Raw genomic sequence first — 21,199 nt, 5'->3', positions numbered from 1 at the left:
CTCTTCTGGGAAGGTCCACTAGATGTTGGAACATTGCCGCGGGGACTTGCTTCCATTCAGCCACGAGCGTTAGTGAGGTCGGGCACTGGGGGTTAAAAAGTGTACAGTATATATGCCTTAATTTCTCAAGAATATAGACTCTTAGTTTTCATTTTACACCAAATTTAGCATGCTCCTTTTAACTTCACATGTTGGGGGTCATGTGTCCTTTTACATGGACCATCAGTTTACACAGTATAGCCATTGTATTGTTTAACATCGTGAGGTACAACCTAATTATTGTGGACACACAGTGTGTGTGTATTTTTAACAGTAACTAGGCTATTTATATCCACAAAGAAGGTGAAAATGTGGTTCCTTCTTGGAGAAGGTGAAAAACCTGTCGGTCTACCACTTTGAGATTATTTCAAAATCTAGACCACTGACAGCCTGCAACTACAGTGCTTCTGCCTCATCCATGTGACTGTGACATCAGTCAGAATGTTTTGGAAACTCCTCACTGGTCTTACCTGTTTTTCCTGCCTCGCCCAAGGCCAGCCCATTTTGGTTTTAACCAGGATTCTATGCCATTTCGGGAGCATTGGCAGTCTTACTTACAAAGTTGACCACAATCTCCAGGACCTACATTTCCCAGCTCCATGGCCGCTGCCGCATGGCCTGAGGAGGAGTTTGTGTGCTCTGTCTGTCTGGAGACACTACGTGACCCCGCCACGCTGCCCTGTGGTCACACCTACTGCCTGTCCTGCATCCAGGGGCACTGGGACCGGAATGAGGCCAAGGGTCAGTTTAACTGCCCCCAGTGTAGGCAGGTCTTCACCCCACGACCCTCTCTGGCCAAGAGCACAGTGCTAGTGGAGGCCATGGAGAAGCTGAGAAGAAAGGGCATCCAGGAGTATCCCTACCTCTCCATCTCATCTGCCCCACCATCCATGTCTATCTATCTGGACGTGTGTGCAGACACAAGCCTTCGCCAAGGGGGGATGTTCCCCCAACTGCCCGTCGTCAGCCCCAGGCGTTGCCCTCAACACCAGCGGCCCCTAGAGCTCTACTGCCATGATGATAAGGAGTGTATTTGTGACGAATGTTGTCGTCATGGACACAAGGGCCACCGTGTGGTTAAGCCGGAAGAGGAGTGGAAGGAGAGACGGGTAAAGAATTGACTGTTGTTTTGTCTGTTGCCACAACTATTTTATTTGAATATAGCAGCTTTATTTGAATTTTAGAAAATACTGGGTGCTTGAGAGAATCCTGTGTTTCTGTATACTGTGTCCCTTTGTGCAGAGGGAGCTAGTTCCAATGCAGGCCGAGACACAGAGGAGGATCCAAGAGATGGAGAAGGAGCTCAAAGAGTTCCCACAAACTGCCCAGCTCCACAAAGTAAGGAAATCCCTCAATGTAAAATATGTTGTGGTTACATCATTTGTTTTCAGTGTGTTGTGGAAATTCTTACACAGGGACACCCAAAGTCAATCTTAAATGTATCATTGTTTATTGTCAGAGGGGTTCCAACAAACTCAATGCACCAAGTACACATGTCGATGAGGAGCTCTAACGGGGCACTCCCGTTTAGTTCCCTTATATGCTGGTTACAGACATGTTGCATAGGCATAGTTCATAGGAAACGGTGCCAGACACATGCCGGAACCAACCCTATCCTAACTTATACAACAGATTCTGGGTGTTCTGCCAAATAGTCTAAAGGAGGTCATGACGGCCCTCCCTCATATCTTTACCAGGCACAGGCAGGAACAAAGGATTGTTTATGACACCAAAGTCGAGATGCACAAAGTAAAATTTCCTTCACAAGAGCCTAGTAGTTAGTCACTGTTTCATAACACTCTGCGCCCTCTTTCACTTCCTCCTTGTCTCTCCACCTCTATCCATCCCTCCATTTTTGCTTTGCTTCTCTCCATGTCTGTGTCCTCTCTCTTCTCAGAGCTCAGTCCAGGCCCTACAGAAGGAGGGTGTGGAGCTCTTCTCTGAGCTGGTGAAGAGTGTGGAGCTGATGGGTACCCAGGTCGTGGAGTTTCTTTGTGCCCATGAGTCCTCCATGGGCAGCCGGACCGAGGGCCATATCCACAAGCTGGAACAGGAGCTGGCCCAGCTCCGCAGGAGAGACCAGAAACTCAGCCGACTGGCCAGCATGCAGGACCACATCTGCTTCTTAAAGGTACAAGGAAAAAAGATAATGGGATTGAGATGACCATCCTCATCACTAGGTGTTGTTGTCTTCATCTATCATCCTCCACAGAATATCTTCACCCTGGAGCTCCTCACACATAATGGGGGCAGAGAGGGGGTAGGGCTGGGTGAGGAGGCCGTTGTGTCTGCGATTCAAACTGTGATGGGAGAGTTAAGAGATGGACTACAGGATCTCTGTAAATCCAGCATGGCCAAGATCTTCAGAACTGGTGAGTCCATGGGCATTTTCAATGACCTAAAACGTATACAGGGAGATTAGGACCTGTTTTACTATTTTCCCTTTTGATTTTGCTGGTTCTGTTGAGAATGCTCAATGGTTGAGCAGTATACATGGTTATTAATATTACTGAGACTGTTTTCTTGCTTGTAGTGAATGATGCCAGTCTTAGTCCGTCTCAATTGTTCAATGGTCAAGCTGCAGGGAACGGAGCATCTACTGACCACAATCAGGTTGCTTCACAAAATGCAGGTAAGCATCTACAAGACATGTTAAACGAAAAAGAAAAAACAAAGTTGCAGCTGCCATTTTCTATCAAAATGTTAATCTTTTTTTCTCATTAATCTCTGTAGCATCCGAAGTGCAATCAAACCCTCAACTGAACACAGGTAAACGTTTAATTCAGTCTTTGTATGAGATGATCAAGTACATCAACCTTTAACAGACTAAAGATCCTTTCCCCTATTGCATTTTAGTATGTGAAATAACATCAAACCCTTCACCTCTACCTAGCCGATTAAACTCAACTCCACGATTTACGATGGATTTGCGCGGTGACTAGCTGTAAAAACAGCTTTCTTATTTTCTCACCTCTATTGCTTTTCTTTAGTGAATGAGATGACATCAACAAACTCTCTACCTCAACCTCCATTACCTCCAACTGGACCTCAAGGTAAATATATGAACAGCGGTCTGAGGATTCTTCAGTGTAGTTCCAAAGTTGGCATTATAATGCAAATAAAATGTTGCCAAAATAATTGTTTATTTTCTCTCACAACGTTTAGTGAATCAGGTGACCACTATTGGTTTGGCAAACCCAGAGCTGAAAACAAGAAAAGAAATGCTCAAATGTGAGTAGCCCTTTTACTGCTTTTCACCCTTTTTAAAGAGTTATAGAAATGTAGTCATAAGCAGCATTGAAGCGTCTTCAGATCTTCAGACAATTGGACGCTTGAACAAAAAAGTGAGTGTGGACTACAAAGGAAGACAATAACATCACCAGTCTTTCCTGTCTTTCTCAATCTAGTTTGCTTTAATCTGACATTTGACCCCAACACTGCTTACCGCCACCTGAAACTGGCTGATGGGTACCGTAAAGCCACTCTGAAGGCAGAGAAGCAGAACCAGCTGGAGCACCCCGACCGTTTCATCTACTGGAGACAGATACTGTGCAGGCAGTCCCTGGCTGGAAGCCCCTATTACTGGGAGACAGAGTGGACGGGCCAGAAGGTGGGTTATTACTGCCATAGAAATAGAATTACTAGAAGGGACAAAGCTTCTCAGGCTACGACCACATCTGACTGGAACACTCATGGGTACACACCAGAGGAGGCTGCTGAGGCGAGGATGGCTCCTAATAATGGCTTGAATGGAGTTGATGGAATGGTATCAAACGTGTACACACTTAATATAATTATATTTCTATGGTTGCTCCCTCATCGTTAAGATCATATCAACTTATGTTATGTACTTGAGAGATGCCCTTGATTTGAATCTGTCATCAATTGACTAGTATTCACTATTTTGGCTTTGAGTATTTTACTTTGTTTTTATTATTTGTTACTCAGATCACTATCGGCATGGCCTACAGAGACCTGGACAGAAAGGAGGCTGATGACAGCAGCAGGCTGGGCTACAATGAGCAGTCTTGGAGCCTGAACTGGTCTGGGACAGGCTTCTCAATGTGGCATGCTGGGAAAGAGACCCAACTAAGCTCAACCAAGGCTCGCAGGCTGGGGGTGTACCTGGACCAACATGAAGGAGTACTGGCCTTCTACAGGATCTCCAACAACCAGGCCCATCTCATCCATTCCCTCCAGACAGACTTTACTGGCCCCCTCTATCCCGGGTTCCGCTTCTGGTCAGGGGTTGGGGCGTCTGTGACTCTATGTCAACTGGACTAGTTTATACAACTGATAGGACATTTACATTTACATTTAAGTCATTTAGCAAACGCTCTTATCCAGAGCGACTTACAAATTGGTGCATTCACCTTATAATATCCAGTGGAACAACCACTTTACAATAGTGCATCTAAATCTTTTAAGGGGGGGGGTTAGAAGGATTACTTTATCCTATCCCAGGTATTCCTTGAAGAGGTGGGGTTTCAGGTGTCTCCGGAAGGTGGTGATTGACTCCGCTGTCCTGGCGTCGTGAGGGAGCTTGTTCCACCATTGGGGTGCCAGAGCAGCGAACAGTTTTGACTGGGCTGAGCTGGAACTGTGCTTCCTCAGAGGTAGGGAGGCGAGCAGGCCAGAGGTGGATGAACGGAGTGCCCTTGTTTGGGTGTAGGGCCTGATCAGAGCCTGAAGGTACGGAGGTGCCGTTCCCCTCACAGCTCCGTAGGCAAGCACCATGGTCTTGTAGCGGATGCGAGCTTCGACTGGAAGCCAGTGGAGAGAGCGGAGGAGCGGGGTGACGTGAGAGAACTTGGGAAGGTTGAACACCAGACGGGCTGCGGCGTTCTGGATGAGTTGTAGGGGTTTAATGGCACAGGCAGGGAGCCCAGCCAACAGCGAGTTGCAATAATCCAGACGGGAGATGACAAGTGCCTGGATTAGGACCTGCGCCGCTTCCTGTGTGAGGCAGGGTCGTACTCTGCGAATGTTGTAGAGCATGAACCTACAGGATCGGGTCACCGCCTTGATGTTGGTGGAGAACGACAGGGTGTTGTCCAGGGTCACGCCAAGGCTCTTAGCACTCTGGGAGGAGGACACAAGGGAGTTGTCAACCGTGATGGCGAGATCATGGAACGGGCAGTCCTTCCCCGGGAGGAAGAGCAGCTCCGTCTTGCCGAGGTTCAGCTTGAGGTGGTGATCCGTCATCCACACTGATATGTCTGCCAGACATGCAGAGATGCGATTCGCCACCTGGTTGTCAGAAGGGGGAAAGGAGAAGGTTAATTGTGTGTCATCTGCATCGCAATGATATGAGAGACCATGTGAGGATATGACAGAGCCAAGTGACTTGGTGTATAGCGAGAATAGGAGTGGGCCAAGAACAGAGCCCTGGGGGACACCAGTGGTGAGAGCACGTGGTGCGGAGACAGATTCTCGCCACGCCACCTGGTAGGAGCGACCTGTCAGGTAGGACGCAATCCAAGCGTGGGCGGCGCCGGAGATGCCCAGCTCGGAGAGGGTGGAGAGGAGGATCTGATGGTTCACGGTATCAAAGGCAGCAGATAGGTCTAGAAGGATGAGAGCAGAGGAGAGAGAGTTAGCTTTAGCAGTGCGGAGAGCCTCCGTGACACAGAGAAGAGCAGTCTCAGTTGAATGCCCAGTCTTGAAACCTGACTGATTAGGATCAAGAAGGTCATTCTGAGAGAGATAGCAAGAGAGCTGGCCAAGGACGGCGCGTTCAAGAGTTTTGGAGAGAAAGGAAAGAAGGGATACTGGTCTGTAGTTGTTGACATCGGAGGGATCGAGTGTAGGTTTTTTCAGAAGGGGTGCAACTCTCGCTCTCTTGAAGACGGAAGGGACGTAGCCAGCGGTCAAGGATGAGTTGATGAGCGAGGTGAGGTAGGGGAGAAGGTCTCCGGAAATGGTCTGGAGAAGAGAGGAGGGGATAGGGTCAAGTGGGCAGGTTGTTGGGCGGCCGGCCGTCACAAGACGCGAAATTTCATCTGGAGAGAGAGGGGAGAAAGAGGTCAAAGCACAGGGTAGGGCAGTGTGAGCAGGACCAGCAGTGTCGTTTGACTTAGCAAACGAGGATCGGATGTCGTCAACCTTCTTTTCAAAATGGTTGACGAAGTCATCCGCAGAGAGGGAGGAGGGGGGGAGGGGGAGGAGGATTCAGGAGGGAGGAGAAGGTAGCAAAGAGCTTCCTAGGGTTAGAGGCAGATGCTTGGAGTTTAGAGTGGTAGAAAGTGGCTTTAGCAGCAGAGACAGAAGAGGAAAATGTAGAGAGGAGGGAGTGAAAGGATGCCAGGTCCGCAGGGAGGCGAGTTTTCCTCCATTTCCGCTCGGCTGCCCGGAGCCCTGTTCTGTGAGCTCGCAGTGAGTCGTCGAGCCACGGAGCAGGAGGGGAGGACCGAGCCGGCCTGGAGGATAGGGGACAGAGGAAATCAAAGGATGCAGAGAGGGAGGAGAGGAGGGTTGAGGAGGCAGAATCAGGAGATAGGTTGGAGAAGGTTTGAGCAGAGGGAAGAGATGATAGGATGGAAGAGGAGAGAGTAGCGGGAGAGAGAGAGCGAAGGTTGGGACGGCGCAATACCATCCGAGTAGGGGCAGAGTGAGAAGTGTTGGATGAGAGCGAGAGGGAAAAGGATACAAGGTAGTGGTCGGAGACTTGGAGGGGAGTTGCAATGAGATTAGTGGAAGAACAGCATCTAGTAAAGATGAGGTCAAGCGTATTGCCTGCCTTGTGAGTAGGGGGGAAGGTGAGAGGGTGAGGTCGAAAGAGGAGAGGAGTGGAAAGAAGGAGGCAGAGAGGAATGAGTCGAAGGTAGACGTGGGGAGGTTAAAGTCACCCAGAACTGTGAGAGGTGAGCCATCCTCAGGAAAGGAACTTATCAAGGCATCAAGCTCATTGATTAACTCTCCAAGGGAACCTGGAGGGCGATAAATGATAAGGATGTTAAGCTTGAAAGGGCTGGTAACTGTGACAGCATGGAATTCAAATGAGGAGATAGACAGATGGGTCAGGGGAGAAAGAGAGAATGTCCACTTGGGAGAGATGAGGATTCCAGTGCCACCACCCCGCTGGCTCGATGCTCTAGGGGTATGCGAGAACACGTAGTCAGACGAGGAGAGAGCAGTAGGAGTAGCAGTGTTATCTGTGGTAATCCATGTTTCCGTCAGCGCCAGGAAGTCTAGGGACTGGAGGGTAGCATAGGCTGAGATGAACTCAGCCTTGTTGGCCGCAGACCGGCAGTTCCAGAGGCTGCCGGAGACCTGGAACTCCACGTGGGTCGTGCGCGCTGGGACCACCAGGTTAGAGTGGCAGCGGCCACGCGGTGTGGAGCGTTTGTATGGCCTGTGCAGAGGAGAGAGAACAGGGATAGACAGACACATAGTAGACAAGCTACAGAAGAGGCTACGCTAATGCAAAGGAGATTGGAATGACAAGTGGACTACACGTCTCGAATGTTCAGGAAGTTAAGCTTACGTTGCAAAAATCTTATTGACTAAAATGATACAGTACTGCTGGCTGGTGGAGTAGGCTAGCTAGCAGTGGCTGCGTTGTTGACTTTGAACGTGTAGCTGGCTAGGTAACCTCGGTAGTTTCAGTACTACACCTTGGAAAGTTCCAGTATTAGATTCTGATATGCTGAAAGCTTGTTCCAGCCATATCTCAGCTGCTGTCCTATTGCATGTGCCCTTTTGGCTTGTAAGATTTATATTCAAATGCATGATTGATAAATAAATAATAAATTAGCATAAACAAAGTTGCTTGAAGTGAATTTGAATTGTTTTCAAAATACCAGTAGAAACGTATATTCTGTTTGAAATGAGGTCAGGGCCATTTTCAGTTTATGAGGTCAGGGCCATTTTCAGTTTAAGACGATGCGTTATATAAATCCAGGGGCGCAACTTTTGTTTTAGAGGTGGAGGGGACATATATATATACACTGCTCAAAAAAATAAAGGGAACACTTAAACAACACAATGTAACTCCAAGTCAATCACACTTCTGTGAAATCAAACTGTCCACTTAGGAAGCAACACTGATTGACCATACATTTCACATGCTGTTGTGCAAATGGAATAGACAACAGGTGGAAATTATAGGCAATTAGCAAGACACCCCCAATAAAGGAGTGGTTCTGCAGGTGGTGACCACAGACCACTTCTCAGTTCCTATGCTTCCTGGCTGATGTTTTGGTCACTTTTGAATGCTGGCGGTGCTTTCACTCTAGTGGTAGCATGAGACGGAGTCTACAACCCACCCATGTGGCTCAGGTAGTGCAGCTCATCCAGGATGGCACATCAATGCGAGCTGTGACAAGAAGGTTTGCTGTGTCTGTCAGGGTAGTTTCCAGAGCATGGAGGCACTACCAGGAGACAGGCCAGTACATCAGGAGACGTGGAGGAGGCCGTAGGAGGGCAACAACCCAGCAGCAGGACCGCTACCTCCGGCTTTGTGCAAGGAGGAGCAGGAGGAGCACTGCCAGAGCCCTGCAAAATGACCTCCAGCAGGCCACAAATGTGCATGTGTCTGCTCAAACGGTCAGAAACAGACTCCATGAGGGTGGTATGAGGGCCCGACGTCCACAGGTGGGGGTTGTGCTTACAGCCCAACACCGTGCAGGACGTTTGGCATTTGCCAGAGAACACCAAGACTGGCAAATTCGCAACTGGCGCCCTGCGCTCTTCACAGATGAAAGCAGGTTCACACTGAGCACATGTGACAGACGTGACAGAGTCTGGAGACGCCGTGGAGAACGTTCTGCTGCCTGCAACATCCTCCAGCATGACCGGTTTGGCGGTGGGTCAGTCATGGTGTGGGGTGGCATTGATGAGATCCTCAGACCTCTTGTGAGACCATATGCTGGTGCGGTTGGCCCTGGGTTCCTCCTAATGCAAGACAATGCTAGACCTCATGTGGCTGGAGTGTGTCAGCAGTTCCTGCAAGAGGAAGGCATTGATGCTATGGACTGGCCCGCCCGTTCCCCAGACCTGAATCCAATTGAGCACATCTGGGACATCATGTCTCGCTCCATCCACCAACGCCACGTTGCACCACAGACTGTCCAGGAGTTGGCGAATGCTTTAGTCCAGGTCTGGGAGGAGATCCCTCAGGAGACCATCCGCCACCTCATCAGGAGCATGCCCAGGCATTGTAGGGAGGTCATACAGGCACGTGGAGGCCACACACACTACTGAGCCTCATTTTGACTTGTTTTAAGGACATTACATCAAAGTTGGATCAGCCTGTAGTGTGGTTTTCCACTTTAATTTTGAGTGTGACTCCAAATCCAGACCTCCATGGGTTGATAAATTGGATTTCCATTGATTATTTTTGTGTGATTTTTGTTGTCAGCACATTCAACTATGTAAAGAAAAAAGTATTTAATAAGATTATTTCATTCATTCAGATCTAGGATGTGTTATTTTAGTGTTCCCTTTATTTTTTTGAGCAGTATTTATATATATATATATATATATATATATATATATATATATGAGTACCAGTAAAAAATTTGGACACCTACTCATTCATGGGTTTTTATTTATTTGTACTATTTTTTCCATTGTCGAATAACAGTGAAGACAACAAAACTATGAAATAGCACATATGGAATCATGTAGTAACCAAAAAGTGTTAAATAAATAAAAATATATTTTAGATTCTTCAAAGTAGCCACCCTTTGCCTTGACAGCTTTGCACACTCTTGGCGTTCTCTCAACCAGCTTCATGAGGAATGCTTTTCCAACACTCTTGAAGGAGTTCCCACATATGCTGAGCATTTGTTGGCTGCTTTTCCTTCACTCTGCGGTCCAACTCATCCCAAACCATCTCAATTGGGTTGAGGTCGGGTGATTGTGGAGGCCAGGTCATCTGATGCAGCACTCCATCACTCTCCTTTTTGATCAAATAGCCCTTACACAGCCTGTTGGGTCATTGTCCTGTTGAAAAACAAATGATAGTCCCACTAAGTGCAAACCAGATGATATGGCGTATCGCTGCAGAATGCTGTGGTAGCCATGCTGGTTAAGTGTGCATAGAATTCTAAATAAATCACTGACTGTGTCACCAGCAAAGCATCATCACACCACCTCCATGCTTCATGGTAGGAACCACACATGCGGAGATCATCCGTTCACATACTCTGCGTCTCACAAAGACATGGCGGTTGGAACCAAAAATCACTAATTGGGACTCATCAGACCAAAGGACAGATTTCCACCGGTCTAATGTTCATTGCTCATTTTTCTTGGCCCAAGCAAGTCTCTTCTTCTTATGTGTGTCCTTTAGTAGTGGTTTCTTTGCAGCAGTTCGATCATGATTCACACAGTCTGATTCACACAGTCTCCTCTGAACAGTTGATGTTGAGATGTTATTATACAATGTAGATGTTGAGGTCCTCTACGACTGGAATACCGACATAATCTGTACGAGGATTCTAACAGGCCCCTCAGGCGCGACGTCCGCTGAAGGCCCCTTCTGCTAACCACGGCGTGCTAGCTACGTAGAGCTACTTGGAACACTACTAATTCCACGACTGGTCTATCGACGTCACCGCACGAAGAGGCAAAAACGGACTTACCTCCATCGCAACGTCCCCCAAAGGCCATTCTGCTAACTTGCTAACCGGTCTGCTAACTACTAGCTTGCTTGCCCCGGTCTGCTAACTTCTTGCTTGCTTGCTAGCCCCTGTCTGCTAACTGCTAGCTTGTTGGCCCCGGCCTACTATCTGCTAGCTTGTTAGCACCGGCCTGCTAACTGTCTGAATCGCCGTGTCCCCAGTCAGCCCAACCACTCACTGGACCCATATGTTCACTTGGCTACGCATGCCTCTTTCTAATATCAACATGCCTCGTCCATTACTGTCCTGGTTAGTGATTACTGTCTTATTTCACTGTAGAGCCTCTAGCCCTGCTCAATATGCCTTAACCAACCATGTTGTTCCACCTCCTACATATGCGATGACATCACCTGGTTTAAACGTCTTTAGAGACTATATCTCTCTCATCATTACTCAATGCCTAGGTTTACCTCCAATGTACTCATATCCTACCTTACCTTTGTTTGTACACTATGCCTTGAATCTATGCTATCGTGCCCAGAAACCTGCTCTTTTTACTCTCTGTTCCGAACGTGCTAGACAGCCAGTTTGTATAGCCTTTACCTGTACCCTTAGCTGTATCCTACTTCTCCTCTGTTCCTCTGGTGATGTAGAGGTTAATCCAGGTCCTGCAGTGCCTAGCTTCACTCCCACTCCCCAGGTGCTCTCATTTGTTGACTTCTGTAACCGTAAAAGCCTTGGTTTCATGCATGTTAACATTGCAAGCCTACTCCCTAAGTTTGTTTTACTCACTGCTTTAGCACATTCTGCCAACCCGGATGTCTTAGCCGTGTCTGAATCCTGGCTTAGGAAAACCACCAGAAACCCTGACATCTCCATCCCTAACTGTAACATTTTCCGCCAAGATAGAACTGCCAAAGGGGGCGGTGTTGCAATCTACTCCAAAGATAGCCTGAAGAGTTCTGTATTACTATCCAAGTAGGTACCCAAACAATTCGAGCTTCTACTTCTAAAAATTCACCTTTCCAGAAACAAGTCTCTCACTGTTGCCGCTTGCTATAGACCACCCTCTGCCCCCAGCTGTGCCCTCGACACCATATGTGAACTGATTGCCCCCCATCTATCTTCTGAGCTCGTGCTGCTAGGTGACGTAAACTGGGACATGCTTAACACCCCGGCCATCCTACAATCTAAGCTTGATGCCCTCAATCTCACACAAATTATCAATGAACCTACCTGGTACAACCCCAAATCTGTAAACACGGGCACCCTCATAGATATCATCCTAACTAACTCGCCCTCCAAATACACCTCTGCTGTTTTCAATCAAGATCTCAGCAATCACTGCCTCATTGCCTGCATCCGTAATGGGTCTGCGACCAAACAACCACCCCTCATCACTGTCAAACGTTCCCTAAAACACTTCTGCGAGCAGGCCTTTCTAATCGACCTCCAGGGTATCCTGGAATGACATCGACCTCATCCCCTCAGTAGAGGATGCCTGGTTATTCTTTAAAAGTGCCTTCCTCACCATCTTAAATAAGCATGCCCCATTCAAAAAAAATTGAACTGGGAATAGATATAGTCCTTGGTTCACTCCAGACCTGTCTGCCCTTGACCAGCACAAAAACATCCTGTGGCGTTCTGCATTAGCATCGAATAGCCCCCGTGATATGCAACTTTTCAGGGAAGTTAGGAACAAATATACACAGGCAGTTAGGAAAGCTAAGGCTAGCTTTTTCAAACAGAAATGTGCATCCTGCATCACAAACTCCAAAAAGTTCTGGGACACTGTAAAGTCCATGGAGAATAAGAGCACCTCCTTCCAGCTGCCCACTGCTCTGAGGCTAGGAAACACTGTTACCACCGATAAATCCACTATAATTGAGAATTTCAATAAGCATTTCTCTACGGCTGGCCATGCTTTCTACCTGGCTACCCCTACCCCGGTCAACTGCTCGGCACTCTCCACAGCAACCCGCCAAAGCCCCCACCATTTCTCCTTCACCCAAATCCAGATAGCTGATGTTCTGAAAGAGCTGCAAAATCTGGAACCCTACAAATCAGCCGGGCTAGACAATCTGGACCCTTTCTTTCTAAAATGATCTGCCGGAATTGTTGCAACTCCTATTACTAGCCTGTTCAACCTCTCTTTCGTATCGTCTGAGATTCCCAAAGATTGGAAAGCTGCCGCGGTCATCCCCCTCTTCAAAGGGGGTGACTCTCTAGACCCAAACTGCTACAGACCTATATCTATCCTACCCTGTCTTTCTAAGGTCTTCGAAAGCCAAGTTAACAAACAGATTACCGTCCATTTCTAATCCCACCGTACCTTCTCCGCTATGCAATCTGGTTTCAGAGCTGGTCATGGGTGCACCTCAGCCACGCTCAAGGTCCTAAACGACATCATAACCGCCATCGATAAGAGACATTGCTGTGCAGCCGTATTCATCGACCTGGCCAAGGCTTTCGACTCTGTCAATCACCACATTCTTATTGGCAGACTCGACAGCCTTGGTTTCTCAAATGATTGCCTCGCCTGGTTTACCAACTACTTCTCTGATAGAGTTCAGTGTGTCAAATCGGAGGGCCTGTTGTCCGGACCTCTGGCAGTCTCTGTGGGTGTGCCACAGGGTTCAATTCTCGGGCCGACTCTCTTCTCTGTATACATCAATGATGTCGCTCTTGCTGCTGGTGATTCTCTGATCCACCTCTACGCAGACGACACCATTCTGTATACTTCTGGCCCCTCTTTGAACACTGTGTTAACTAACCTCCAGACGAGCTTCTCCTTCCGTGGCCTCCAACTGCTCTTAAATGCAAGTAAAACTAAATGCATGCTATTCAATCGATCACTGCCCGCACCTGCCCATCCGTCCAGCATCACTACTCTGGACGGCTCTGACTTAGAATACGTGGACAACTACAAATACCTAGGTGTCTGGTTAGACTGTAAACTCTCCTTTCAGACTCACATTAAGCATCTCCAATCCAAAATTAAATCTAGAATCGGCTTCCTATATCGCAACAAAGCATCCTTCACTCATGCTGCCAAACACACCCTCGTAAAACTGACCACCCTACCGATCCTCAACTTCGGCGATGTCATCTATAAAATAGCCTCCAACACTCTACTCAACAAATTGGATGCAGTCTATCACAGTGCCATCCATTTTGTCACCAAAGCCCCATACACTACCCACCACTGCGACCTGTACGCTCTCGTTGGTTGGCCCTCGCTTCATACTCGTCGCCAAACCCACTGGCTACAGGTTATCTACAAGTCTCTGCTAGGTAAAGCACCGCCTTATCTCCGCTCACTGGTCACCATAGCAGCACCCACCCGTAGCACGCGCTCCAGCAGGTATATCTCACTGGTCACCTCCAAAGCCAATTCCTCCTTTGGTCATCTTTCCTTCCAGTTCTCTGCTGCCAATGACTGGAACGAACTGCAAAAATCTCTGAAGCTGGAGACTCATATCTCCCTCACCAGCTTTAAGCACCAGCTGTCAGAGCAGCTCACAGATCACTGCACCTGTACATACCCCAATCGTAAACAGCCCATCTATCTACCTCATTCCCATACTGTATTTATTTATCTTGCTCCTTTGCACCCCAGTATCTATACTTGCACATTAATCTTCTGCACATCCACCATTCCAGTGTTTAATTGCTATATTGTAATTACTTCGCCACCATGGCCTATTTATTACCTTAACTCCCTTATCTTACCTCATTTGCAGTCACTGTATATAGACTTTTTTTTTTTTTTTTTTCTACTGTATTATTGACTGTATGTTTTGTTTATTCCGTGTGTAACTCTGTTGTTGTATGTGTCAAATTGCATACTTTATCTTGGCCAGGTCGCAGTTGCAAATGAGAACTTGTTCTCAACTAGCCTACCTGGTTAAATAAAGGTGAAATAAAAAATAAAATAAAAGTCTGTTTCTTGAACTCTGTGAAGCATTTATTTGGGCTGCAATCTGAGGTGTAGTTACCTCTAATGAACTTATCCTCTGCAGCAGAGGTAACTCTGGGTCTTCCTTTCCTGTGGCGGTCCTCAGGAGAGCCATTTTCATCATAGCGCTTGATGGTTTTTGCGACTGCACTTGAAGGAACTTTCTATTTTCTTTTCACTTTGTTGGATACTACATGATTCCATATGTGTTATTTCATAGTTTTTATGTATTCACTATTATTATACAATGTAGAAAATAGTAAATATAAAGAAAAACCCTTGAATGAGTAGGTGTGTCCAAACTTTTGACTGGTACTGTGTATATATATTTTATTTTTTTTATTTTTTATTTTCGTATTTTTTTTTCGGATAAACACTCCAAACAGCCTACCCGACCGCTCGGAGGCGTCCGCATGGTCCTAAAGCACAACGTTGCCTCGTTTTGTATCACATTCCAGTGATAAAACTGGGGTTGACAAAAATGCTATTTCAAAATGTGGGGTAGACCTGTCCCCAGTGAAAGTTGCGCCACTGTATAAATCTGTCCACTTAGTTCGCTTAAATAAGTTGCTGATATATAAATATATATATTTTTGTATATATTTTCTATTTATTGTTTAGTTCAGTTTATTTAGTAAATACTTTATTAACACTGATTTTATCTTAAAACTGCATTGTTGGTAAGGGCTTGTAAGTAGACATTTCACTATAAGGTCTACACCTGTTGTATTCGGTGCATGTGACAAATACAAATTGATTTGATTTGATTATATAATAAGATAATCAGTTTATGACAGAAAACTCCATCTCCACATCATAATTGCTGACCTTGCTCTAGTCGTTCTACCTCAGTCTATTCTCTTTATCAGCGTCATCTGCATTATTCCCCATAGCTTTCCATATAGGAAGATCAACACTGTCACTTATTGGCCCACTGTTCTTATATTCTCCTGGTCTGAGATAAGATTTGTCCCACCCGTTCACAATGCACTGCCATGACAGTAATCTTTTGAACTTATATTTAGAAAACTTTGTATTGATACATAACTGTTTGGAAGAGACTATCATTGTCCTTATATATTATTAAACACTGCACCATAATTGGCAAGGATGAATACAGTTGCATGCACTTGAAGGAAAAATGACATGCAAATTGTAACATTTGGGGAAGTCACACACACAGTGTTGAAGACATGCCAATCCATTCCCAACTACACCTACTGGAAAATGTCATTCCAGTAACCCAATCTCTATCTCTTCTCCCCCCCTTTATTATCCAGTTTGTTGCTTAGTGTTACATTTACATACATTTAATCACTCATGTGTTTTGACTACCTCATCACATAAAACTTGTAAGAGGATTGTGCAGTAAATTGTATGGCATAGTTAGCATTATGTCGTACACTTTTCACAACTTTGCTCTTTCTCCCTCTCTCTCTCCGATCTAGATGTTGGATACATGTATGGTGGAAAAAGAGTGCATCAGTGTAGACTACACTGTAGACTGTCTGGCCATTTAGAGTAGTAGTAGTGCCATTTTCCCAAATGTCGCCACTTAAAAATATAAAAAACGACTACCCAATGTAGATTACGTGATCAAAAGTATCTGGTCACCTGCGCATTGCTGAGCTCTTCAGTAAGGCCATTCTACTGCCAATGTTTTACTATGGAGATTGCATGGCTGTTTGCTCAATTTTATACACCTGTCAGCAACGGTGTGGCTGAAATAACCGAATCTACGAATTTGAAGAGGTGTCCACATACTTTTGTATATATAGTTTTTAATCAAACACCCTGACAATCTACTCCCCTTGCCTTCTGCGCTCCCCTCCCAACATGCTATGCTGGGAATGAGTTCACTGTTTTTCACCTCTCGCCCATTGCATCAGGAAAGGGTCCCCTGCCGACTACCTGACACTCTCTCCTCTCCCATTAACATACACAATGAGCAAGTGGAAGCTGCCTGACACCTGAAAACACAGGTAAAGTGTCATTGCAGTTCAATGGGAACTCCATGGTCCGGGTGACAGACAATACCTGTCCCACATATGCAGGACACAAAGCCTGCCACTGCCCAGCCCACAGAGGACAGACAGTGGGAGGTGGCATTTACTCAGGGTTTATAGGCCGAGGTCCTCTCCTGGTGACAGTCTATCCACCCCATCCGACTGTCTGTGAACATCGACTGCCATCTCCAAGCTGCAAAATGAGAGGTGGGCGTCTCTATGGTTTCCTATATGACAGGGAAGCATAACTGCAGATTTAGGCTTCAGAGTGGTTGAATGAGGACAGAGGAGTTAAGCTTTTGGTCTAGAGTAGCCAAGGGGGTGCACAACTCATGTCCTGGAGGGCAGCAGTCCTGCCGCCTTTTGTAAGGGGAAATGGGCTCCGCAAGGGTACAATTATAAATATCACTGGAACACGCTGCTAGATCAGGTAGTCTAGGAAAGATTGAAGTTACATGTTTATACTTTCCCTATTCAAATACAGTCTGTTTTTTTCGGTTATGAGTAGTGTTGATTCTCTCTGCATGCACCATTTGTGTACGATGGTGTGTGACGCTGCAGGTGTGTGTACAGTATATGGAAGAGTGCATACTGTGGTGTAACTGTGTGCTTTACTCTGCTCTCTTCTCCTACAGCTATCGTACTGCTGTGCTTGCTGGGGGCCGCTCTGGCCAATGAATACAGCTGGAATAGTCCTGGAGAGACAACAAAGGACCCCAAAACAGAGAACTGTAAGGGATAGAGAGAGTAGGAAGGGGAGAAAGGGAGACACTAAACACACTGAGGATGGCAAACAGCGAGGAGTGTTGAGAACCACTGTCTAATCCTTTGTCCTGTCTGTGTGTTTGTCCGTCTGTGTGTGTGTGTCTGTGTCCACACAGTGTGTCTGGCGGACCAGGCCTCCTGCGGCTGCTGCCTGATGCAGAAGCAGATGTGGAGGATGGAGCAGTTCTTCAACATGAGTCTGAACGAGCTGCAGAGGGGCCTGGAGAAGGCAAAGGCCGTGGTCAACAACGTCCGCGGTGAGACCACCTGACCGCAACCACTATCAACTTCTATCTCCATTACCACATCAACACTAGCCAATGTGTTACATTTTGACTGGAAACCAAATGGCTTGCTGTTATTTTGTCTCATTGTATATTCATTTCTCTAACTTTCTCTCTCTCTCTTTCCATCTGCAGCTAGCCGCAGTGCCTTCTCCGTGGCCCTGACCAACACACGCCGTTGCGAGGGCCCCTTCCGTGAAGCTAAGACCATTGTCTACCAGCACATCTTCGTCAACCTGGGCGAGGGCTACAACAACCGCACCGGCATCTTCACTGTGCCCCGCTCCGGTGTCTACAGCCTGGCCCTGACCGTGTACAGCGACTCGGGTGCCCCCGGCGCCAACCTGGCCGCCTGCGCCAACCTGATGGTGAACGGGCGCCAGGTGGCGGGCTGCAGCGAGCAGAACCAGCAGGACCAGGAGGACAGCACCACCACGGTGATGGCCATCCAGCTGCAAGCCGGGGACAAGTTGTCCGTCACCCTGCCCATCGGATGCTTCCTGTGCGACGAACAGAGCCACTACAACACCTTTTCCGGCTTCCTGCTCTACGCCACCGACTAAGTCTAAGCTGAGGCTGCTGAGACTACCACACTCCACCACCTTCGCCCTGTCTTTAACTCCTTTGCTCAGTCCTGCTTCTGGAAGGGAACTTGGAGCTGGTCCTGAGGCTCTGTGATGAGTGTTTGATCAGAGGCCAGCTCCTCCAGTGAATGTCAATCAGAACCCCATTCATCTTTCTAGGACCAGAACTAGGCTCCCCCCCAGCCTTGACCATCCCCCCAACAACTTTGGGTAACAACTTCTTACCCAATCAAGTTAACTGGTGATGTATACAGTGATGGGAAAAAAAGCTGTTTGCATGTGTTAGAATTTTTTTGAAAATAAACCATGAATATACAACAAGTACTTGGTCTGTGTTCTTTCCTCTCTCTCTGTGTTAGTGCACTACTGTATTAATACTAATACTAACATTACTTAATGATCCTAAGCGTCCACAAATAGAGACAAACGTTTAATGTACTGGGATGAGTGAGGTAGAAGTACATCCTCTGCGCAATGAAGATAAATGCCAAATGAGCATTTTTTATTTTTTTTTGAAAATGTTTCCATTTATTTTGGGGAGTCAACCGTAGAGGGTTATATTGCCCCTATCTTGTTAACCTTTTCCTTGAATGAATCAAATGTGTCACAAAAGTGACAAATAAACTCAACTCACCTCAAATCACCTTAACTCAACTCACCTTTGTATCTCTATGAATTAACATCAAGACCAAATGTTCACACATTAAAATAATACATTGTCCTCTTGAGTGAAATGGATTCATTTGACACCACTTTATGTAATCTGATAATATTTTTCAACTTGTTGTTATTATCTGACCTCCGTACCATACAGCTATGCTCAACACGTTGTCAGGGATGTACAGGCTAGCGGTGTACAGAGCAGTAAAGTTTAGCCATAAGCATTAATACTGTGGTCAGGTGCCACAAAGAGGGACTTAGGAAAATTACAATTTGCCCAGAACAGGGCAGCACGGTTGGCCCTTAAATGTACACGGAGAGCTAATATTAATAATATGCATGTCAATATTTCCTGGCTCAAAATAGAGGAGAGATTGACTTCATCACTGCTTGTATTTGTGAGAAGAATTTACATGTTGAATGCACAGAGGTGTCTGTTTAAACTACTAGCATACAGCTCAGACACCCATGCATACCCCACAAGACATGCCACAAGAGGTCCCTTCACGGTCCCCAAGTCCAGAACAGACTATGGGAGGCACACGGTACTACATAGAGCAATGACTTCATGGAACTCTTCCAATTCAGGTAACTGATGCAAGCAGTAGAATCAGATTTAAAAAACAGATACAAATACACCTTATGGGATTGTGTGGACTGTGAAGACATACACACACACACATGCTAACATACTAACAGTGGTGTAAAGTACTTAAGTAAAAATACTTTAAACTACTACTTAAGTCGTTTTTTGTGGTGTCTGTACTTTACTATCTATATATTTTTTTTAAATTACTTTTACTTCACTACATTCCTAACTAAAATAATGTACTTTTTACTCCATATATTTTCCCTGACACCCAAAAGTACTCGTTACATTTTGAATGTTTAGCAGGACAGGAAAATGGTCCAATTCACGTACTTATCAAGAGAACATCCCTGGTCATCCCTACTACCTCTGATCTGGAGGACTCACTTAAAACAAATGCTTTGTTTGTAAATTATGTTGTAGTCTGGCTATCCAGACGTGGCATCCGGTGTGCTTAATATAAGCAAATTGAAATTATACTTGTACTTTTACTTTTGATACTTAAGTATGTTTAAAACTAAATACTTTTAGACTTTAAATCAAGTAGTATTTTACTGGGTGACTTTCACATTTTCTATTAAGGTATCTTTACTTTTACTCAAGTATTGGTGTTCCTCTGACATATGAATATCTTCACAGCTTTTCTTATGTCACATTCAGCAGCACATTACTTAAATGCTATGAACTAGCTACATACAGTATGTAGCACAACCAGTTTGTTCCACCTGAGCGAGTCTGACCACACATCAGAGACCACTATGATGACACACCAAACGCATTTGATGGATCGAGGGAAAAGAGCAGGAATAGGCTTTTGTAGGCTACAGTCCAAGCTATGACTTCCAACGTTACGACTGCTGTCGGCATCCAAAGATTAACCTATTTGAATAAACGCTTGGAGGTAAGGATGACAGCAGTGGAGTAGTCTACGGCGATACGGATATCACTTATTTTGTATATTTTTATTTTTATTCATTTTTAAATACATTTTTATTCATAATACAAAAATCAACAACTTACATTGCTACATCAAACATGTCTAACAAAAGAAAACACAAGTATTAACAATGAAATACTAAAACATACAAAAAGATCAATAAAATAATACAAAAATAAACAATTCTCATGCAATTGTATTCACTCTGAAAAAAAATCTCATTATAATGATTCAGGAAGACGATATTCGTGTTGTTATTCACTAGGGTTAATGTCTTAATAAGATAATTAAATCCAATCAAAAATATAAGTAACTTTGGTATATAATTCTGGAATTTTCGTTTGTGTATAAAGTATTTGGCAACAAGAATTTTAAAAATCACAATCATTTCAATGGTCTTGTTCAATGGTCTTGTTATCATTGCAATAGTAACATATTACATCCTTCATGTCAAAAACATGGGTAGTATTCATAATGGTAAATTAGTATTCTGCAAGGTTTTCCCAAAATTCTGACACAAATTTACATTCAAAGAACAAGTGAGTCAGATTCTTTTTCACAGAAAACGCAGACATCAATAGCCACAAATTTGGACAACATAGAATTTACATGGATATATCTTATGTAGAATTTTAAAGTGCACTTCCTTAAATTAGTTTGGTATACAATATTTGTAAGGCCTTAACCAAGGTTATTTAGAGACAATGTCAGGAATAGGGACGGCAGGTAACCTCGTGGTTAGCGCGTTGGACTAGTAACCGAAAGGCTGCAAGATCGAATCGCTGAGCTGACAAGGTAAAAATCTGTCT

General features: G+C 45.5%; 2 protein-coding genes across 2 annotated transcripts; both read left to right on the top strand.

Annotated features, from left to right (window-relative positions):
* Positions 1 to 493: 493 nt before the first annotated feature.
* Positions 494 to 4,418, top strand: LOC106612735 (tripartite motif-containing protein 16-like). The gene is made up of 10 exons (XM_045687006.1): positions 494 to 1,148; positions 1,282 to 1,377; positions 1,937 to 2,141; positions 2,220 to 2,411; positions 2,573 to 2,671; positions 2,773 to 2,808; positions 3,030 to 3,092; positions 3,205 to 3,270; positions 3,447 to 3,649; positions 3,988 to 4,418. Exons 1-10 carry the CDS (start codon positions 639 to 641, stop codon positions 4,321 to 4,323), a joined length of 1,806 nt encoding a protein of 601 aa, XP_045542962.1. The 5' UTR covers positions 494 to 638; the 3' UTR covers positions 4,324 to 4,418.
* A 12,303-nt stretch (positions 4,419 to 16,721) lies between these two features.
* On the top strand, positions 16,722 to 18,525 carry cbln20 (cerebellin 20). The gene is made up of 4 exons (XM_014214194.1): positions 16,722 to 16,778; positions 17,207 to 17,302; positions 17,453 to 17,593; positions 17,756 to 18,525. Exons 1-4 carry the CDS (start codon positions 16,772 to 16,774, stop codon positions 18,181 to 18,183), a joined length of 672 nt encoding a protein of 223 aa, XP_014069669.1. The 5' UTR covers positions 16,722 to 16,771; the 3' UTR covers positions 18,184 to 18,525.
* Positions 18,526 to 21,199: the final 2,674 nt, after the last annotated feature.

Source organism: Salmo salar, chromosome ssa09, assembly GCF_905237065.1.
Source record: "Salmo salar chromosome ssa09, Ssal_v3.1, whole genome shotgun sequence".
Lineage (NCBI taxonomy): Eukaryota > Metazoa > Chordata > Actinopteri > Salmoniformes > Salmonidae > Salmo > Salmo salar.
The sequence above is the reverse complement of the archived record's forward strand: the minus strand, read 5'-3'. Positions and strand labels throughout refer to the sequence as shown.

What these genes read in the sequence shown, in the direction of transcription:
- LOC106612735 (XM_045687006.1), top strand. Translation starts at nt 639, where the DNA reads ATGGCCGCTGCCGCATGGCCTGAGGAGGAGTTTGTGTGCTCTGTCTGT. An exon ending in GAAACTCAGCCGACTGGCCA is followed by an intron (nt 2,142 to 2,219) that starts GCATGCAGGACC and finishes CCTCATCACTAG; the next exon opens with GTGTTGTTGTCTTCATCTAT. An exon ending in GGCCAAGATCTTCAGAACTG is followed by an intron (nt 2,412 to 2,572) that starts GTGAGTCCATGG and finishes TCTTGCTTGTAG; the next exon opens with TGAATGATGCCAGTCTTAGT.
- cbln20 (XM_014214194.1), top strand. An exon ending in GGACCCCAAAACAGAGAACT is followed by an intron (nt 17,303 to 17,452) that starts GTAAGGGATAGA and finishes GTGTCCACACAG; the next exon opens with TGTGTCTGGCGGACCAGGCC. An exon ending in CGTGGTCAACAACGTCCGCG is followed by an intron (nt 17,594 to 17,755) that starts GTGAGACCACCT and finishes TTCCATCTGCAG; the next exon opens with CTAGCCGCAGTGCCTTCTCC.